Here is a 19808-nt window from a genome sequence, read left to right as displayed (position 1 = left end):
AGTGGTCCTGTGGGGGTCCTGACCATTGAAGAACAGCATGAAAGGGGGCTAACAAAGCATGCAGAGAAACAGATGGACTATATGGTAAGTAAAGCCGATGAAATGGACAGTGAGTGTAGAAACAAGTAGGTGGTTTTAATGTTATGGCTGATCGGTGTATTAACAAAATACAATGAAGGTTAGTGAAAACATTGGAAATCTTTTTGTCAGTTTAATAAAGGTTAAAATAATGAATCAGATTATTTTGTTATTGTATTTAACAAAATGCCTTAACTTTTCTGGAATTTGGGTTTGTATATGGACACAGAAAGTCACCAGCTGTGGTCAATTACTTAGACAGTATTGAGGAATTAGGACGCCAAGTGACAAAGCTAAATGTCATTACAGATTTTACTACACCACTAAATTAATAATTAAAATTTCCATAAATGTAAATGTATTACGCTAGCCCACTACCGCTGAGAGCAGGGTTTGTATATTCGCAGTGCTATCGGCCGTCGGGGCATCATGTCTAAGTATAGACTGGCCCCTGTCCAGTGCATTCCTGCCTTATGCCAAGTGTTTCCAAAAACAGGACTCGCCACAACCCTGACCAGAATAAAGCTGGAAATGAACAAAGAGAAAGGACTACACGTGTAATATCATACTAATAAAAAACATTATTAAATAAAGTAGACCACAGTTGCACAGTAGACACAAGTTGCATAATGCAATGCAGCCATGTCACAGCTGAGCTGAATTATAAGGCTTTGCCAGCTGGTGAGCAGGAAGAACATAAATTAAAGCCAGTCCAATAAAAAAAAAAAATTGAATGTAACAGATTAATTGTGGCTGTTTGGGAAGCACAGAGGTAAAGTACGCTAGCCCACTACTGCTGAGATCTGGGGACCCAGGGTTTAAGTCTCAGAGGTCAGGCGGGTACATGATTGGTTAATGTCCAAGGTGCAGGTACATGATTGGCTAATGTCCAAGGGGGTGATAAAAACAGCCTAGTCCTTAGAAGGTGCACTTGTCATAGCACTCTCAGGACCGGTCCCAAGCCTGAATGAAAAAGGAGGGTTGTGTCAGAAAGGGCATTCAGCGTAAAAGCTGTGCCAAGTCTGCTGTGACGACCCCAGAATATGGAAGCAGGTGAAAGAAGAAAAGTATCAAATTAATTATACACTGATCAGCCATAACATTAAAACCACCTCATTGTTTCTACACACACTGTCCATTTTATCAGATCCACTTACCATAAAGAAGCACTTTGTAGTTCTACAATTACTGACTGTAGTCTGTCTGTTTCTCTACATACCTTTTTAACCTGCTTTCACCCTGTTCTTCAATGGTCAGGACCCCCACAGGACCATCACAGATCAGATATTATTTAGGTGGTGAATCATTCTCAGCACTGCAGTGACACTGACATGGTGGTGGTGTGTTAGTGTGTGTTGTGCAGGTATGAGTGGATCAGACACAGCGGCGCTGCTGGAGTTTTTAAATACCGTGTCCACTCACTGTCCACTCTATTAGACCCTCCTACCTAGTTGGTCCACCTTGTAGATGTAAAGTCAGATTGCTTCTGTTTGAGTTGGTCATCTTCGAGACCTTCATCAGTGGTCACAGGTTGCTGCCCATGAGGCGCTGTTGGCTGGATATTTTTGGTTGGTGGACTATTCTCAGTCCAGCAGCGACAGTGAGGTGTTTAAAAACACCATCAGCGCTGCCGTGTCTTATCCACTCATACCAGCACAACACACACTAACACACCACCACCATGTCAGTGTCACTGCAGTGCTGAGAATGACCCATCACCTAAATAATACCTGCTCTGTGGTGGTCCTGGGAAACCTGGGAGAGCCCTGACCATTGAAGAACAGCATGAGGGGGGCTAAACAGATGGACAGTCAGTAATTGTAGAACTACAAAGTGCTTCTATATGGTAAGTGGAGCTGATAAAATGGACTGTGAGTGTAGAAACAAGGAGGTAGTCATAATGTTATGGTTGATTGGTGTAAGTATAGGGTGCGTAATTTTAGGAGTTAGACAGAGAACACAAGTACACTGGTACTGATTAGTAAAGGATAAATTAGACTGCAATTGTCCAGTTCATTTTGAGTCTGAATGCAGTAAATACAGTAGGTGAACTGTTTGGTCTGAGTTGTACTGCCCAAGGTGATTTATTAGGTCAAACATTTGCAGACCTTTAAATGCACTAGTGTTTATTTAACAATATTTATAGGATGATGACAGACCACATACAGAGAAGGTTGTGGCCTTCGGTAAAGGTCATAGATTACCAGCAGGAAGCCGTAGATGACAAGAATAGTTTGTGGTTTTTAGAAGTAGCAAAAACGATTATTCCTCACTAGCACAGAAATAAATAATTAATTGATTAAATGATGAGGACTCATTAACAACGTTCAACACCATGATTGGTACCTGTCTTATACTTTTAAAGCATTTATGGACACCATGTGCAGAAGCTTGTAGCTGTGTTTTAAGTCAGCGTTATTGTTGTGACATACATATGCCTACAGAGCTGACTAGCAAATACTATTGTACACATTCTCATCCAAGAACAGTTCGTACATCTGGGGGATTAAAAGCTGCAGTATATCAACTAGAATGTCAACTAGGTATGTAAGATGACAAACTGCCATCTGGCCAACAGGATCAGCATGTAAAATGTTACCAATTCCACGCCAACTATTATACAAAGCTTATTTGTTATTACAGAATGGCTACTACAATGGGATGCAGACATGTTTTTAGGCTTTTTTGTGATTCACAACATACGCTTGTGTGTTAAATCACATTATGGGACCATAAACTCTTGCGACAGGCATAGAAAGTTACCTTTTCTGATGAACTGCCAGGTGTGTATTCATTTTTTAAATCATGGAACAGCTCTGGAATAGATCTAATTATATATATAATTCAATATGTCGATTTTCCAACTCACAAACATGGTCATATTCTAGATGTCATCTGTTCTAATAATGGGATTGTCAGTAAATTCTCTGGGCACTCTACCGGTCTATCTGATCACCTCTTTATTTCCTTCTGTGCCTCCTTACCTGTTCCCACGTCCCATCCCAAACTGCTACGTTCATACCGAAATCTCTCTGCTGCTGACCCCTCTTCCCTGTCTACTCTTCTTAGTGTGTCTCATTTCAATGACATCTGTTTACTTCACTCTCTCGATGAGGCTACACTATCATACAACACAACACTGGCAAGGATTTTTGACACCCTGGCACCGATTAAGTCCCGGTTTGTGCCTTCCTCTCATTCTGCACCCTGGTTCAACGGCGAGCTTCGTGCCCTCAAAACGTTGGGTCGGCGCCTAGAGCGGCGTTATAAGAAATCTGGCCTCACGGTTCATTTTTTGCCATTTACGGACCACGTGGCCGATTATAAAGCGGCCCTAAATAAAGCTCGCTGTTTGTACTACACCGAGGTGTTTAAAAAAGCTGGTCAAAATCCTAAACGGCTGTTCACCACAGTCAAAAAACTAGTATGCCCCCCCAGTGACCCAGTTGTCCCCTCCCCTGGTTTGTGTGAGGCCTTCCTTAACTTTTTTAGTGACAAGGTGTCAACTATCTATAGGGGGCTTCAGGGTGCACCTGCATATGCCCCATCCCATCTTTCGCTGGTGTCTGGTTCTGAACTTTTCTCTTCGTTCCTACCAGTTGATTTTGCTGAAGTTTCACAAATCATCACTAAGTCAAAGTCTACCACATCCGCCCGTCTAGACCCAATCCCTACCTTCCTCCTTCAGTCCTCTGTGCCTGCTTTTGCTGCCCCTATCTGTCACATGGTCAATTTATCACTTTCTTCTGGCTATGTTCCTCCATCATGGAAACTCGCTGCAGTCACTCCCTTCATCAAGAAGCCTGATCTTGATATCACTGATCTCAGTAACTTCAGACCTATTTCAAACCTACCGTTTCTTTCCAAGATTACAGAAAGAGTCGTGGCATCCCAGCTGCTTGATTTCTTAAATTCTAATCACCTGCTCGAAGATTTTCAATCTGGTTTCCGTCCAAATCATAGTACAGAGACTGCATTGCTTTGCGTTTTAAATGACCTCCTTTTGTTCTCTGACAAAGGGCTGGTCTCTATGCTTCTACTTCTTGACCTAACTGCCGCATTTGATACTATTAACCACACTATTCTTCTGTCCAGACTGTCCAATATTGGTCTTTCCGGCCTGCCACTTGCATGGTTTAAATCATACCTCTCTGACAGGCAACATTTTGTGCAGCTAGGGTGCCATGTCTCAAATAATGCATACATACATCAGGGTGTGCCTCAGGGCTCGGTCCTTGGACCACTGCTATTTATTCTATACATCTCTCCCCTGGGTGAAATTTTCCGAAATCACGGGTTAAAATTCCACTGCTACCCGGACGACACACAGATTTACCTTAGCCTCAGGCCCTCTGATCCCTTTCCTCCTACTGCCCTCTCCAGGTGTCTTCAAGATCTCATCTTATGGCTGCGGGTGAATTATCTTCAATTAAATACCGATAAAACTGAGCTTCTGTATATTGGCTCGAAAGCTGCACTTTCCTCTTTCTCTTGCCCTGTTCTTCTCATTGGGAACACCTCTGTTTTTCCTGCTGCTACTGCACGGAACCTTGGTGTGACATTCGACCCTCTCCTAACTTTTCAGCCCTACATCCGCTCTATCACAAAGTCTGCTTACTTCCACCTACGTAACATTTCTCGTCTTCGCCCCATGATTTCACCTCAGACAGCAGAGCTTTTGGTCCATGCTTTTGTTACTTCTCGGCTGGACTATTGCAACTCACTGCTCTATGGTCTTCCTAACAAGTCGATACGCCCTCTACAGCTTATTCAAAATGCTGTGGCCAGGATCCTTACATCCACTCGAAAACACGACCATATCACCCCGGTTTTGGAGCAATTGCATTGGCTTCCTGTGCATAAACGCCTCCAATTTAAAATACTACTCCTTACTTTTAAAGCCCTTCATGGACTTGCCCCGGTCTACCTCTCCCATCTGCTGACACCCTACAAACTCAGGCGCTCACTTAGGTCCTCTGATGCTGGCCTGCTGGCCACACCTAGATTTAGGCTGTCAACCTTGGGTGGCAGATCATTTAGTGTGGCTGCCCCCACTCTGTGGAACGCTCTCCCTTCTTCTCTTCGCTCTGTCTCTTCACTTCCACAATTTAAATATCTGTTAAAAACCCATCTCTTCAATTAACTATGCTTTCTTTTTGTACCTCACTGAACTGTTTATTGTTCGATGTAAAGCGACCTTGGGTATCTTGAAAGGCGCTATATAAATTGAAAGTATTATTATTATTATTATATATTATGCTACCTCTCTACTGATGCCAATCCCCGCCCTGATTGAGGAGAGCAAGCCTGACACACGCCCCGTCCAACAGACCCTGATCAACTCATTATTCCTCGACTCTGTGCAGGCGGCATCAATCTGCCCGCAGAGGTCGTAATTGCCTCAGTCACGAGAAGTTCCCTGTCCAGTTCCCACCTTGTATGAACAACAGCCAGTCGTTGTTCATGTAGCCGGATGGCAGAGCTGAGTTTCGATCCAAGGAGTTCAAAATGTCAGCTCTGGTGTGCTAGCATGTTTTACCCAGAATGGATCTAATTAAAAGCTAACTTTTTGTATCTCACTATGCATTCGTTTGTATTTTCTGGATGTTTTGTATGACTATGCTTTGCACAGAACATATTTGTGATCGTAAATGCTAAAAATCTGTGATCGTAAGTGATAAAAACTGGAAAAGATTTTCTAAAGTATTACTGAGTACATGTGGTTATATTCAGTACAAAAGCAGCATGTTTAATTTTTAATGCAGTACCATCTGAGAGATTAATTGTCAAGGACAATCGATAATGTTTTTCAGAGTTTTTTCCCATATGTCTGAATAATTTTGGTTAATGAGCTAAATAACCGCTGCCCTATCACAACTGTATTTCCATATCTTAATTGGATAACAAACTTGGCATAATGTTTTCCTCAGTCTCTTCTTCATTCTGTTTGCTTTGAAATTTGTCTCCAGACTACAGTGATTCCTACAGTGCTCACAAACAGTGCGTACATACATACATCAGCCATAACATTAAAACCACCTCCTTGTTTCTAGCCCCCTTTCATGCAGTTCTTCAATGGTCAGGACCCCGACAGGACTACCACAGAGCAGGTATTATTTAGGTGGTGGATGATTCTCAGTCCTGCAGTGACACTGACATGGTGGTGGTGTGTTGGTGTGTGTTGTGCTGGTATGTCCACTCACTGTCCACTCTATTAGACACTCATACCTAGTTGGTCCACCTTGTAGATGTAAAGTCAGAGACGATCGCTCATCTATTGCTGCTGTTTGAGTTGGTCATCTTCTAGACCTTAATTAGTGGTCACAGGATGCTGCCCACAGAGCGCTGTTGTCTGGATATTTTTGGTTGGTGGACTATTCTTAGTCCAGCAGTGACAGTCAGTGAGGTGTTTAAAAACTCCATCAGCACTGCTGTGTCTTATCCACACATACCAGCACAATACACACTAACACACCAGCACCATGTCAGTGTCACTGCAGTACTGAAAATGATCTACCACCCAAATAATACCTGATCTGTAGTGGTCCTGGGAGAGTCCTGACCATTGAAGAACAGCATGAAAGGGGGCTAACAAAGCATGCAGAGAAACAGATGGACTACAATTAGTAATTATAGAACTGTGGGTTAGGGTTAGGGTTAGAAAAAATGCTTTTATATGGTAAGTGGATCTGATAAAATGGACAGTGAGTGGTTTTAATGTTATGGTTGATCGGTGTATAACAACAGGACAATAGACAGACAAAAGACAAAAACCGTAATGCACAGCTTAAGTATTGTGCAAAATGTAAGCATACTACATGGATTGCACAGTATCAAAAACTGTACTGTTTAAATATTGCACAAAAGGTGGATCTAGTTCAGACGGACTGTGTCCTGGGTGTAAAGGGTCCTAGTAATTTTGCGTGCCTGGTTTCTAACATAGAGAGAGTTCAGGTCCTGGACAGAGAGCAGATTGTTGATATTTTGTAGTACTATTACGAAGGAGCTTCAGAAAGTTTCCACACTTTTATATTTTGGTTGGAAACAGTGAGGGTGGTAGGAGTAGTAATTGGTCGTGTCTGAGAGACTGAGAGAGAGAGCTTATAGTTCGGATTTAGCACCACTTATTTGACGCTCAAAGAAGCTTTAAGGGGAATAAGATTTTCATGTGATGATGATGTGAAAGCAGCGGTGTATCAGTGGCTACACACTCAATCAAAAAAATTGTTTGCAGATGGTATAACGTTAGGAAAAATGCATTGGAAGGTGATTATGTAGAAAAGTACGTTGTTTTTTAAATTCTTAATAAATAGAGTTAAAAAAATGTGGAAACTTTTTGAAGAATCCTCGTATAATTTTTAAAAAATCCGGTTCAACCATTCAATCATCTCAGTTTCAGAATAAAAAAAAAGTGTTTTCTCAGTGACCTTCCAGTACTAAAGAAGATCTATGTCTGTGCTCTGGAGCCTGTTTCAGCTCAAGGTCCAGCCAAGCATAATTCTCACTGTCGAAGTGTTCATTGTAAATCACAAGGAAAGTAGTGGGTAGCACTGTCGCCTCACAGCATGAAAGGCATGGGTTTGGTTCCCCAAACAGGAGTTTGGGTGATATTCCTGGTGCTCATGTTTCCTTCTGCCAGTCCATAGACATGCCGTCAGGCCAATTGGAGCTACTAAATTGCCTTAAGTGTGTGTGTGTGTTTCTGCCTTGTGATGGACTGGCAGAGATGTTCACAAGTCACAAAATACAAGTCCGAGTCGAGTCACGAGTCATTAGGCTAGAGTCCGAGTCAAGTCACAAGTCTTTAGGCTAGAGTCCGAGTCAATATAATATACACAAAACATATATCGGAAATGTAGCGTAGAAATAAACAAATAATATGTAAGTTTAGATAAAAAACAGCAACAGATTAGCAACTGTATTTTGCCGTTTTACTTAGTGCTTTTATTTTCCTAGGTACCAGTTAAAAGCTTAAACTGACGTTTTGTTTTCATTGCAAATTACGGCACAGCGTTCAATATCCAAAACACAGCAAAATATCCATAACCACTGCTTTCCTTAGCTTATGTTGTTCCAGATGCTTTTAAATTTATAAGCGTGTGTTGTCCCATTAGGAATATAATCCATTATTTTGTAAATGTGCTTAAAATTAAAAACCTCCAAACTTTTTCCCGGTTGTGAAGTAAAACACTAACTTGTTAGAAAGCCAATCAAGCGTTTCATTGACAATCATCTGTGTGACGCTGCAAACTAAATACATGCAGATAACAGCATTTCTTACTGAAAATGTAAATCAGAAGGTCTGATTGGTTCAGAAAGTGTTTTTTTTTCAATAATTAGCGCCAATTCTGTAGGAGCGTTCCATTCACATTATCTTTTACTGTGAAGTGCACTACGTATTCCACCATTTTAAGTGAGATTCATATTCAAAGGAGGGAGTAGGGAGTGACGCTTCATCACTACGCCGGAAGCTGGCTGGAACATTTAGCCATTGTGTGCGTTGCGGGTTAAGACGGCCAGAGCGTTATTAGAGAGCAGAAAATGACACGATCAGAATGATGTCGGATCATGTATATATATACATATACATATATATATATAATTGTCACACGTAACTAATGTCTTTTGTTGTCCACAAGTCATTTGAAACGAGTCAGAGTCGAGTCTGAAGTTGCTGTGTGTGCTCTGTGGACTGCCAACCTGTCCAGGGTGGTTCCTGCCTTTCACCCAATGAATTAGACCCACAGGAACCCTGACTAGAAAAAAGATGTGGTAAAACAAACAACGAATGAATAAACAAATGTATTTAAAAAAAAAAAAAAAAAACATCTTATCACCTAAACTTGGCGAGCGCAGTGCGGTACAGCGCTGTGCACGGAGGGCCACACCCCCTACCGCACTCCTTCCCCATCTCCGTGCAGGCACCACCAACCAGCCAGCAGAGGTCGTAATCGCGTAATCGCACTAGTCTGAGAGAGAGTCCCCATCCGGCTTTAGTCCCGCCCCTTATCTGAACAACAGGCCAATCGTTGTTCATGTAGCCACACAGCCTCAGCCGGCAAGGCAGAACCGAGATTCGATACGATGTGTTCGAGATCTCAGCTCTGGTGAACAGCGTGTGTTTTACCGCTGCGCCACCTGAGCGGCCACAAATGTATTTTTTTATGTGTAATTTTTATTCACAATTAGGCACAGTGAATAATTTTATATATAATACAGTAATATACAGTATGCTTTGTTGTTTTACAATATTGTATTCCCCTCATGGTAAATGGGGCAGTGGTAGCTCAGCGGTTAAGGTACAGGACTAGTAATCAGAAGGTTGCTGGTTCAAGCCCCACATCTGCCAGCTTGACATTGTTGGGTCCCTGAACAAGGCCGTTATCCCTTAATTGCTTGCAATGTATACAGTCTTGGTTGTAAGTCGCTTTGGATAAAGGCGTCTGCAAAATGCTGAAGATGTAAATGTACCAGTTAATATTGTATTCCCCTTATGGTAAATGTACCAGTTATCACTTTTTTAACAAGTAACAACAAATTATATCCATGCAGTCCTAAGCTGAGAGAGAAAAATAAGCCTGAAAAATAGAAAAATAAGCCCATAAGCCTGAAACCTGAAGTGTAAAGAACTTAATATGTTTTAGATTCATTTGAAGCTCATCATTACAGTTACACATTGACAGACATAGGTGCACACATTAGCATCTGACCTCCTTCTAGCCCTCATGAATCCTCACCAGGAGCTGACGGCTCAGACAGGAGCCAGGACATTCAATGTGATTTAATCTGCTCTCATCAACATTACTCATCACCTGAGCAGAGAAGACTTGGCTTGAATACGACTTTATTTCCCAAGAGCTTTTTCCTGCTGTCTAAGCATTTAGTGGAATGCTGTGGAATCCGCTCATGTGCTAGTCACATTATCAAGAGCTCAGAGAAAGTGCCAAATACTGAAAGAGTTTTAACAATAAAGTTAATTACTGTTACAATGCAATGTGCTTGTACTGTCATACAACCCCAAATCAGAAAAAGTTGGGACAGCATGGAAAATGCAAATAATAAAAAACTCTTTAGTGTTCTGAAAAGTTTCTAAAATTTACTTTGACTTTTATTTGATTACAGACAGGATGAACCTGAGATATTTCATGTTTTGTCTGGTCAACGTCATTTCATTTATCAATAAACATCCATTCCTGCATTTCAGGCCTGCAACACATTTCAAAAAAAGTTGGAACAGTAAAGCATTTAGCACTTAAAAGTAGGGCTGTCGTTTGATTAACGTGTTAAAATTGTAATCGCGATTAAAAAAATTTATCAAGATTAAAATTTTTAATCTAACTATTTTTATTTGGCTGTTTGTGCCACATACATGTGTGTCTCTGTGGTAATTAACTGTGTTTCAGATTAATTAGGATGTAAAGCGCATGAACTGTCCGATGATAAACTACTTTTAGCGGTTTTCACTTTTTTTACGTGTTGATGAAAAGATGAATGAAACCACGCTAGCTTTGTAACGAGTATTTCCATTGGCTGCTAGAGCTGTCCATCAAAACCGTGTAGCTCCGCCTCCTCCCCCTGCGGTAAAAAGTGAAACTCTGTGTGATGTTTCATCTCTACAGTTTATCCAGGTTATTCTATCACATGGTTATAAACATGATTTATATTTGTGATGTTTGTAGTTTTCTAAAAACACATTCGTATCTGATATTTATATGGACTAAGCGTTTACATGGACTGTTTTAATTAACACTTTTTTTATATAGCTAGTCAGTTACTTATAGATAATGTCTGCTAACTTGACTGTTTCAGGTATTTATAGGTGTTTAAGTGGTAATTTAGAACAATATTTCCCAGTATTCTTTCTGCACAAACACAGTATTAAAGGGTTTTCTTAATAGATCTATGAAATAATCATATCTGTGTTTTGATGCTTTATTGATGCCTTATATTAGATCAAAACATTATGGTTGGTGCACCTGTTTTCAGTGTCAGGGTCATGAACAGGAAAAGATCCTCACTTTTGTCAGATAATGTGCTTTCTACAATTAATTTAGATTTAATAATTTTATCATATTTTATGAATGTTTTATTGGTAAACACGTTCTTGCAATAACAATGTGCATAACTGTTCAAATTTTACTTAATTATTAGTTTGCGATTAATTGAGATGAATACATGTATATATTAGGGCTGTCACACGATTAAAAAATTTACTCGAGATTAATCGCGATTAATTTTGTTCTTTAATCGCGATTAATCTCGATTAAAATTTTTAATCGTCTGACAGCCCTACTTAAAAGACGTTTTGGGACCGAGGATACCAAGTGATTTAGTGTTTCAGCTTTTATTTGGTCCCATTCTTCCTGCAAACACATCTTAAGATGTACAACAGTACGGGGTCGTTGTCGTCACATTTTTTATTTCAAAATTCTCCACACATTCTCTATTGGGGACAGGTCAGGACTGCAGGCAGGCCAGTCCAGTACCCGTACCCTCTCCTTCCGCAGCCATGCCTTTGTAATGTGTGCAGCATGTGGTTTTGCATTGTCTTGTTAAAAAATGCATGGATGTCCCTGGAAAAGATGACGTCTTGAAGGCAGCATATGTTGCTCTAAGATCTCAATGTACTTTTCTGCATTAATGCTGCCATCACAGAAGTGTAAATGACCTTTGCCAAGGGCACTGACACAGCCCCATATCATGACAGACCCTGGCTTTTGGACTTGTTGCTGATAACAGTCTGGATGGTCCTTTTTGTCTTTGGTCCGGAGCACATGGTGTCCATTTTTTCCAAAAAAGACCTGAAATGCTGATTCATCTGACCACAATACACATTTCCACTGTGTGATGGTCCATCCTAGATGCCTCCGAGCCCAGAGAAGTTGACGACATGGTTAACATAAGGCTTCTTTTTTGCACTGTAAAGTTTAGAGTGGCATTTATGCATGTAACTCCATATTGTAGTGCTTGACAAAGGTTTGCCAAAGTATTCTGATTTGGGGTTGTAGATTACATATGGTGTGTTGTGCATAATTTACCAATAATAATTTTCCAAATATGAAACCGGGATAGGATCACGGTGGGTCTGGTTTGAATTACTGGAATTGATGTTGGAATATTTTATTACTTAAAATGTCTTTTTAAATGGCATATTGTACAGTTTTGTTGTTATATCATGCTTTGTTTGATAATCTGGGATCACCGAGTGTCACAAGTAGGGCTGGGCGATATATCGAGATTTTATAAAATATGGATATAATTTCATACTGTATATAAGATAAGACAATATCGTCTCTATCGATATAGATGTTGCGTTCCAATTAGATCTGACAGTTTGTCTTTCTCTTCTCCCAGTTAGTCTCTGCGCATGTTCACCTGCCCCGCCTCTCTCCCTCACTGAACACAACTCGCCCCTCCCTCCCCACCGCCAATTATTTCTGCCCTCAGAACACATTTCTGTAAGTAAAACTCTCATGATAGCATGGAGACGGTGGAGGAGCTGCTTAGTAAAAAGAATAATAATGGCTGTTATTTGGAGATGGTTCGGATTCAAAGTGTCAGATGAACAGCAGAATAATGTATTCTGTAGAGAACGCCGAAAACAAGTCCAGACAAAAGGTTCCAGCTTCGTGTACCTTTGGTCATTTGTTTTTCACTTCAAATCCCAGAGTTGAAAAACAAGAAAACAAGTCGTTATTCGTTACAAAAACCAATATTGTATAACGGAAATACATACAAGCGCATGCACGTGCTGACATGCACGTATTTACTTCATATTTAAACAGTGTAAATCAAGCACAAGTGTTATAAACAGTAATAATAACGTAACGGTGCATCTCCTGTTGTTCTGACTTTTGTATTTGTACATGTGATGTGCATGTATAGATATTTGCTATATCTATAAAAAACATTATGGGGAGTGATTTCTGTACTGGATGTTGTACGTGGTCGTGTTAGTTTATACTGGATGATATTGAGGGGAACATTGAGGGAACGTTCGTGGGGGAACGTTCGGGGGGAACGTTGGGGGAACATTCGTGGGGGGACCGTTCGGGGGGAACGTTCATTAAGGAACGTTGAGGGAATGTTCGGGGAGAACATTGGGGGAACATTCGTGAATGAACGTTGAGGAAACGTTGAGGGGGAACGTTGAGGGAACGTTCGTGTGGAAACGTTGGGGGAACATTCGGGGGGAACGCTGGGGGAACGTTCGTGGGGAAACGTTGGGGGAACATTCGTGAATGAACGTTGAGGGAACGTTCGTGTGGAAACGTTGAGGGAACGTTCGTGTGGAAACGTTGGGGGAACGTTCGGGGGGAACGTTGGGGGAACGTTCGTGGGGAACGTTCGGGGGGAACGTTCGTGGGGAAACGTTTGGGGAACGTTTGGGGGAACGTTGGGGGAACGTTCGTGAAGGAACGTTGAGGGAACGTTCCCAACCACTCCCAACAATCTAGCCAAAAATTCCCTCAACTGTTGAGAAAACGTTTGGGTGGATTTTTGTGAAAACGTTTGGGTGGATTTTTGAAAAAACTTTTACATTACACGACAGGAGATACCTTAGAAACAACTTTCTTTTTTTTAGAATAGCTCTTTTTTTTTTTTTAAGTAAAAATAGTTCTTGTGTGAAGCTTCCCCAGCATGAATTTTAATAAAAGTGCCTGAAAAAAATTTGGAACATGTAGCTTTGTCTCAGAAGTGTCTTTTTGTTATTACCTTATGGGATAAAAAAAATATCGAGATATTACTTTTGACCATATTGCCCAGCCCTAGTCACAAGTATGTAATAAGAAAAGATGATTAGGAAGAGGGCAATTACTTCACCACAGCACTTCATACACATAACGGTTGCTATGCTAACTCTTTAGGGTGCTAGGTAGAACTAATCTGGCAGGTACACTGCATACTGGATGATATTGGGGGGAACATTGAGGGAACGTTCGTTGGGGGAACATTCGTGGGGGGACCGTTCGGGGGGAACGTTCATGAAGGAACGTTGAGGGAATGTTCGGGGAGAACGTTGGGGGAACATTCGTGAATGAACGTTGAGGAAACGTTGAGGGGGAACGTTGAGGGAACGTTCGTGTGGAAACGTTGGGGGAACGTTCGTGGGGAAACGTTGGGGGAACATTCGTGAATGAACGTTGAGGAAACGTTGAGGGAACGTTCGTGTGAAAACGTTGGGGGAATGTTCGGGGAACGTTCGTGTGGAAACGTTCGGGGGGAACGTTGGGGGAACGTTCGTGTGGAAACGTTGGGGGAACGTTCGTGGGGAAACGTTTGGGGAACATTTGGGGGAACGTTGGGGGAACGTTCGTGAAGGAACGTTGAGGGAACGTTCCCAACCACTCCCAACAATCTAGCCAAAAATTCCCTCAACTGTTGAGAAAACGTTTGGGTGGATTTTTGTGAAAACGTTTGGGTGGATTTTTGAAAAAACTTTTACATTACACGACAGGAGATACCTTAGAAACAACTTTCTTTTTTTTTGAATAGCTCTTTTTTTTTTTTTAAGTAAAAATAGTTCTTGTGTGAAGCTTCCCCAGCATGAATTTTAATAAAAGTGCCTGAAAAAAATTTGGAACATGTAGCTTTGTCTCAGAAGTGTCTTTTTGTTATTACCTTATGGGATAAAAAAATATCGAGATATTACTTTTGATCCATATCGCCCAGCCCTAGTCACAAGTATGTAATAAGAAAAGACGATTAGGAAGAGGGCAATTACTTCACCACAGCACTTCATACACATAACGGTTGCTATGCTAACTCTTTAGGGTGCTAGGTAGAACTAATCTGGCAGGTACACTGCGTGCTTGTACTGTTTTTTGTTTATCAGCACAGCTGTGTAAAATTATTTATATGAATTCTCTGTGTGTAAGTGCAAAATATCCTCTATTAAACTAGGCTTGCCTAATTGCTGTTAGGGAGTCAAATCCTTTGCAGCATTTAGCAGATGCTGTTATCCTAAGCAACTTACAATTATCACAATTGAGGGTTAAGGGCCTTGCTCAGGGGACCAACAGTGACAAATTGGCAATGATGGTGGTTAAACTGGCAGCCATATGATTAGTAGTCCAGTACCTTAACCACCGAGCTACCACTGTCCTTATGCTAACTTGGCAAAGAGCAAATTTCATGTCGTTTCATAGCTCCACCAGAAAACATTGAGCGCAAGGTGGGAATACCCTGGACAAAGTGCCAATACATCACAGGGCTTTGGCAATCCCTCCCTTAGATATAGCCAATCATGTCTGTGTAGAGACCCCGTTGGCTGATAGCACTGCTGGGATTTGAGCCTGGATTTCAGTAGTATAACAGACCACTTTGCCACACAAGGGCCCAACATTTAACATTCAGTGAGTACTGCAAATAGCAATATAATCACAGAATTAAAAAATAGAACTAATGTGTTATTAAAAGGTTTGATTAAAAAGTAATGCAGTAAGTAATTATCTTATCAAATTAACCCTAATATACACTTTCCTACTGAGAATCCATGACATCTTTGTTTTATATTTACATTTTATATTACTATTGCAATAGAAACAACCAGACAGCCGACAGCTGTTGTATTTTTTATCCAATTCATTTATGCATTCTCTCCCTTTTTCTTTCAATTTAACGTAGTCAATTTGTCTTCTGCTGCTGTGGATCCTTGATTGCGTTCGAGGAGGATATACACAGATAAGGCATAACATTATGACCACCTTCCTAATATTGTGTTGGCCCCCCTTTTGCTGCCAAAACAGCCCTGACCCGTCGAGGCATGGAGTCTGACACCTTTCTATCAGAACCAGCATTAACCTCTTCAGCAATTTGAGCTACAGTAGCTCGTCTGTTGGATCGGACCACACGAGCCAGCCTTCGCTCCCCACGTGCATCAATGAGCCTTGGCCGTCCATGATCCTGACCCGGTTTACCACTGTTCCTTTCTTGGACCACTTTTGATAGATACTGACCACTGCAGACCAGGAACACCCAACAAGAGCTGCAGTTTTGGAGATGCTCTGACCCAGTCATCTAGCCATCTTGAATTGGCCCTCGTCAAACTCGTTCAAATCCTTACACTTGCTTATTTTTCCAGCTTCTGTAAAGTGTTCACTTGCTGCCGAATATATCATAATGTTATGCCTGGTCAGTATATTTGCTGCTCACATGCCCTTGGATGCATGAACAGTCCTAGCGGACCCCTTCTTTACGCAAGTGCTTCTGCACAGATGCCAATATCTGCTAACCAGGGTCCTTGCACAACGTTTGAACACCCACTTAGCTCGGTCATCTCCCCAACCCAGCAGACATGGTGGCCAATTGTGCCCGCTAGATAATGCCCAGCCAACTGGTACCAGAGCCGAGACTCGAACCGGGGTGTTCAGAATCTCGGCGCTGGTGTGATAGCGGAATATTTCACTGCGCCACCTGGGCACCGTGCTGCCTTATTTTTAAATGATATTTATTTACAATACAATTTAATTTACAGACTTTACGTATGGTTATTTTATGGTAAAAATAACTGTCTGGCTGACATAAGTGATAACGAACGTTATACTAATTATTAATCAATGTAATTATTTCTTTTCTTCCAGGTGGTCGGGAGAACAAGATGCCCATCCTCATCTCGAAGATCTTCAAAGGGCTTGCAGCAGATCAGACTGAGGCTCTATACGTTGGTGACGCCATTCTGTCAGTCAATGGATGTGACCTGCGAGAAGCTACTCACGATGAGGCTGTACAAGCACTGAAGAAGACCGGGAAGGAGGTCATTTTGGAGGGTAAGCCATCCTGGTTGCTGCCAAATTGTTAACGGTTGGCAGCATTTCAATCTATTTAGTCCATAGTTGCATGAAAGGTGAACATTATGCATTTCTGATTTTAAAAGAAATGAGTAAATGAATCACTCTCACATGTAGAAACTGGAAGTATGTAATATGTAAGAATTTTGTAATTATGGCTTAAATATGGACACTAGTAAACAGTTTGATCAGCAGGTATTCAGGCTATAACACAATTTAGGAAGGCTTTAGATGAAACTGCAGGTCAGCAGGGAATGGCTCTGAGTACATGAGCTCAAGCATTATACTTCTTAAAAGCTTCTAATGTGAGAGATGCTGTGCTGGGCATTATTTGACTTCAGCGGGATTCATGTTACTGTTGATCTTATTTAATGTTGTTTAAGGATAGGTTTTTTGCTCTGGATGAATCTATTGATCACTATTTATATTGTACAGCTCTCGTATTTGTGGGTGTTGGAGGCACAAGACCCCTGCATATGAGAACTTTAAACCTTCTATCCCTTTATTACTACTTCTTCCAGTCATTTTAACACTAAAATACATGTCACAGTGCTATTACTGTATTGTATGTTTCTTTTTTCATTTTATTTTCATGTTTTACCACCACTTTATCTTGGTCAGGGTTGCAGTGGGTCTGCCTTCCCAAGAATCACTGGTTGCAATGCAGTAACATACCCGGACAGGGCGCCAATCCCCCTCAGACACCCAATCATGTTTGTACAAAGATGCATTACTGGCCGGGAGTAGGCTAGCGTAATTTACTCCTAATGCCTAGTTCACACTACACGATTTTTGCCCTGATTTCCGCTCGTCACCGCTAGATGTGGCAGCTCAGAAGCAACGGCGTTCGCTCGGGGATCGCAACTCGGCTCTCGTGAAGTGTTTAAAGACTCGATCCGTGCGGCTTGCTGATCGCTCACCGAGCGACTGAAGAAATATATCTAGCATGTTAAATATCTGAACCAGTCAAACCACTCAAAATCGTGAAGTGTGAAAGGCGTTGCGAGCAGGTTGTGAGTGGCAGCGAGTGCTGTGTCGAACTACAGCCAATGAGAATGCAGGATACGGGGTCAGGTGAAACCCGGTGGAGGAGCAAACCTGTGAATAATCAAATCTTCAAATACACTGAATCTGCGAATATGGAACCTGTGAATATCAAGGGACATACGTACATGTTCCATCCAGCTGTGTCTCTTTATACTGCCAGGACAAACTGAGCGTGGCAGGTGGGGACATAACAGTAACACTCTGGACGCAGGGCAGACACACACACACACACACACACACACACATACACACACCCATAGGGCAATTCAGTGTCTCCAATTACCCTGACTGCATGTTTTTGGACTGTGGGAGGAAACCGGAGCTCCCGGAGGAAACCCACGCAGACACAGGGAGAACAAACTCCGCACAGAAAGGACCCGGACCGCCCCGCCTGGGGATCGAACCCAGGACCTTCTTGCTGTGAGGCGACAGTGCTACCCACCGAGCCACCGTGCCGCCCTGTTTGATATTTTACCAAATTAAAATATTTATATGTTCTGTTGTAAAGGCACACTGTAATCTTGTTTGTTTATTTCATGTCTCAGTTCTGAATAGTTATTAGTTGGGTTATGTAGCACAGTGAACAGTAAACATTAAAAAATTAGATGCTAGTAATGGGCCTTAAATACAAAACATACAGTTTTGCTGTTAGCAGGCAACATAAATGCATTTTAATATCACTGCTGTGACAGACTTTGACTGGCACACGCCTTGTTGAAACACTCCAACCAAATCAACACTTTCATTTTTTACTGTAAAACTTAAATCTCATAGCTCATAGTATTATACTGCAAAGCACAGTGAACCTGCACAGTACAAACTTAATTGCATTAAAGTCGAAAGAATAACACCTCGTCTACCACATTCATGCAGTGAAATGTAAGATCAGCCGTGCAAGGTTCACATTTAATTTAATCCAATCATTAAGGTAATGAACTTCATCCGAGTGTGAATTCCCTGAGCGGGCTCTTCCATTTCAGTAACTGGATCTCAGTCAGACATGCTGGGAGAACAGTCCGGTCCACAAAGGGAGGTCAAGCAGCCATAAAAAAGTGCAGATGAAATAATAAAGCTACAGCTGGTCTCACAGGATGACCTCATCTGTTCCTTACTTCCACAAACATAAACGGATACACTTATAGATACTATTATACACACACACACTACAATTTCCCTGCAGTTTAGAGCACTGTACTAATGATCTAGTAGCCACATTTCTGCTGTCACAATGTACACACACACACACTACAATTTCCCTGCAGTTTATAGCACTGTACAAATGATCTAGTAGCCACATTTCTACTGTCACAAAATACACACACACACACACACAGTATCACAATTATCCTGCAGTTTATAGCATGTCACAAGGTACACATACACACACACACACACAATATCACAATTTCCTTGCAGTTTATAGCAGTGTACAAATGATCTAGTAGCCACATTTCTACTGTCACAAAACACACACACACACACACACACACACACACAGAGCATCACACGTTTCCTGTGGTTTATATCACAGTACAAATGAACTAGTAGCCACATTTATACTGTCACAAGGTAAACACACACACAGGCACACAGCATCACAATTTCCCTGCAGTTTATAGCACAGTACAAATGATCTAATAGCCACATTTCTACTGTCACAAGGTACACACACACACACACACACACACACACACACAATATCACAATTTCCCTGCAGTATATAGCACAGTACAAATGATCTAGTAGCCACATTAGTAGTCACAAGGCACACACACACTATTACATACACTATATGGGCAAAAGTATTGGGACACCCATTATGATTCTGAATTCATGTGTTTCAGTCACAACAATTGCTAACAAGTGTAATAAACAAGTGTAATAAATAAAAAA

General features: G+C 41.4%; 1 protein-coding gene across 1 annotated transcript in view; it reads left to right on the top strand.

Annotated features, from left to right (window-relative positions):
- snta1 (syntrophin, alpha 1) overlaps nucleotides 1-19808 on the top strand; it is a 64634-nt gene that overhangs the window by 10470 nt on the left and 34356 nt on the right. The window contains exon 2 of the mRNA XM_062996647.1: nucleotides 16662-16847. Within this exon, the coding sequence (XP_062852717.1) occupies nucleotides 16662-16847 (186 nt within the window). The remainder of the gene's footprint in view (nucleotides 1-16661; nucleotides 16848-19808) is intronic.

Source organism: Trichomycterus rosablanca, chromosome 6 (genome assembly GCF_030014385.1).
Source record: "Trichomycterus rosablanca isolate fTriRos1 chromosome 6, fTriRos1.hap1, whole genome shotgun sequence".
Classification (NCBI taxonomy): domain Eukaryota; kingdom Metazoa; phylum Chordata; class Actinopteri; order Siluriformes; family Trichomycteridae; genus Trichomycterus; species Trichomycterus rosablanca.
The sequence above is the reverse complement of the archived record's forward strand: the minus strand, read 5'-3'. Positions and strand labels throughout refer to the sequence as shown.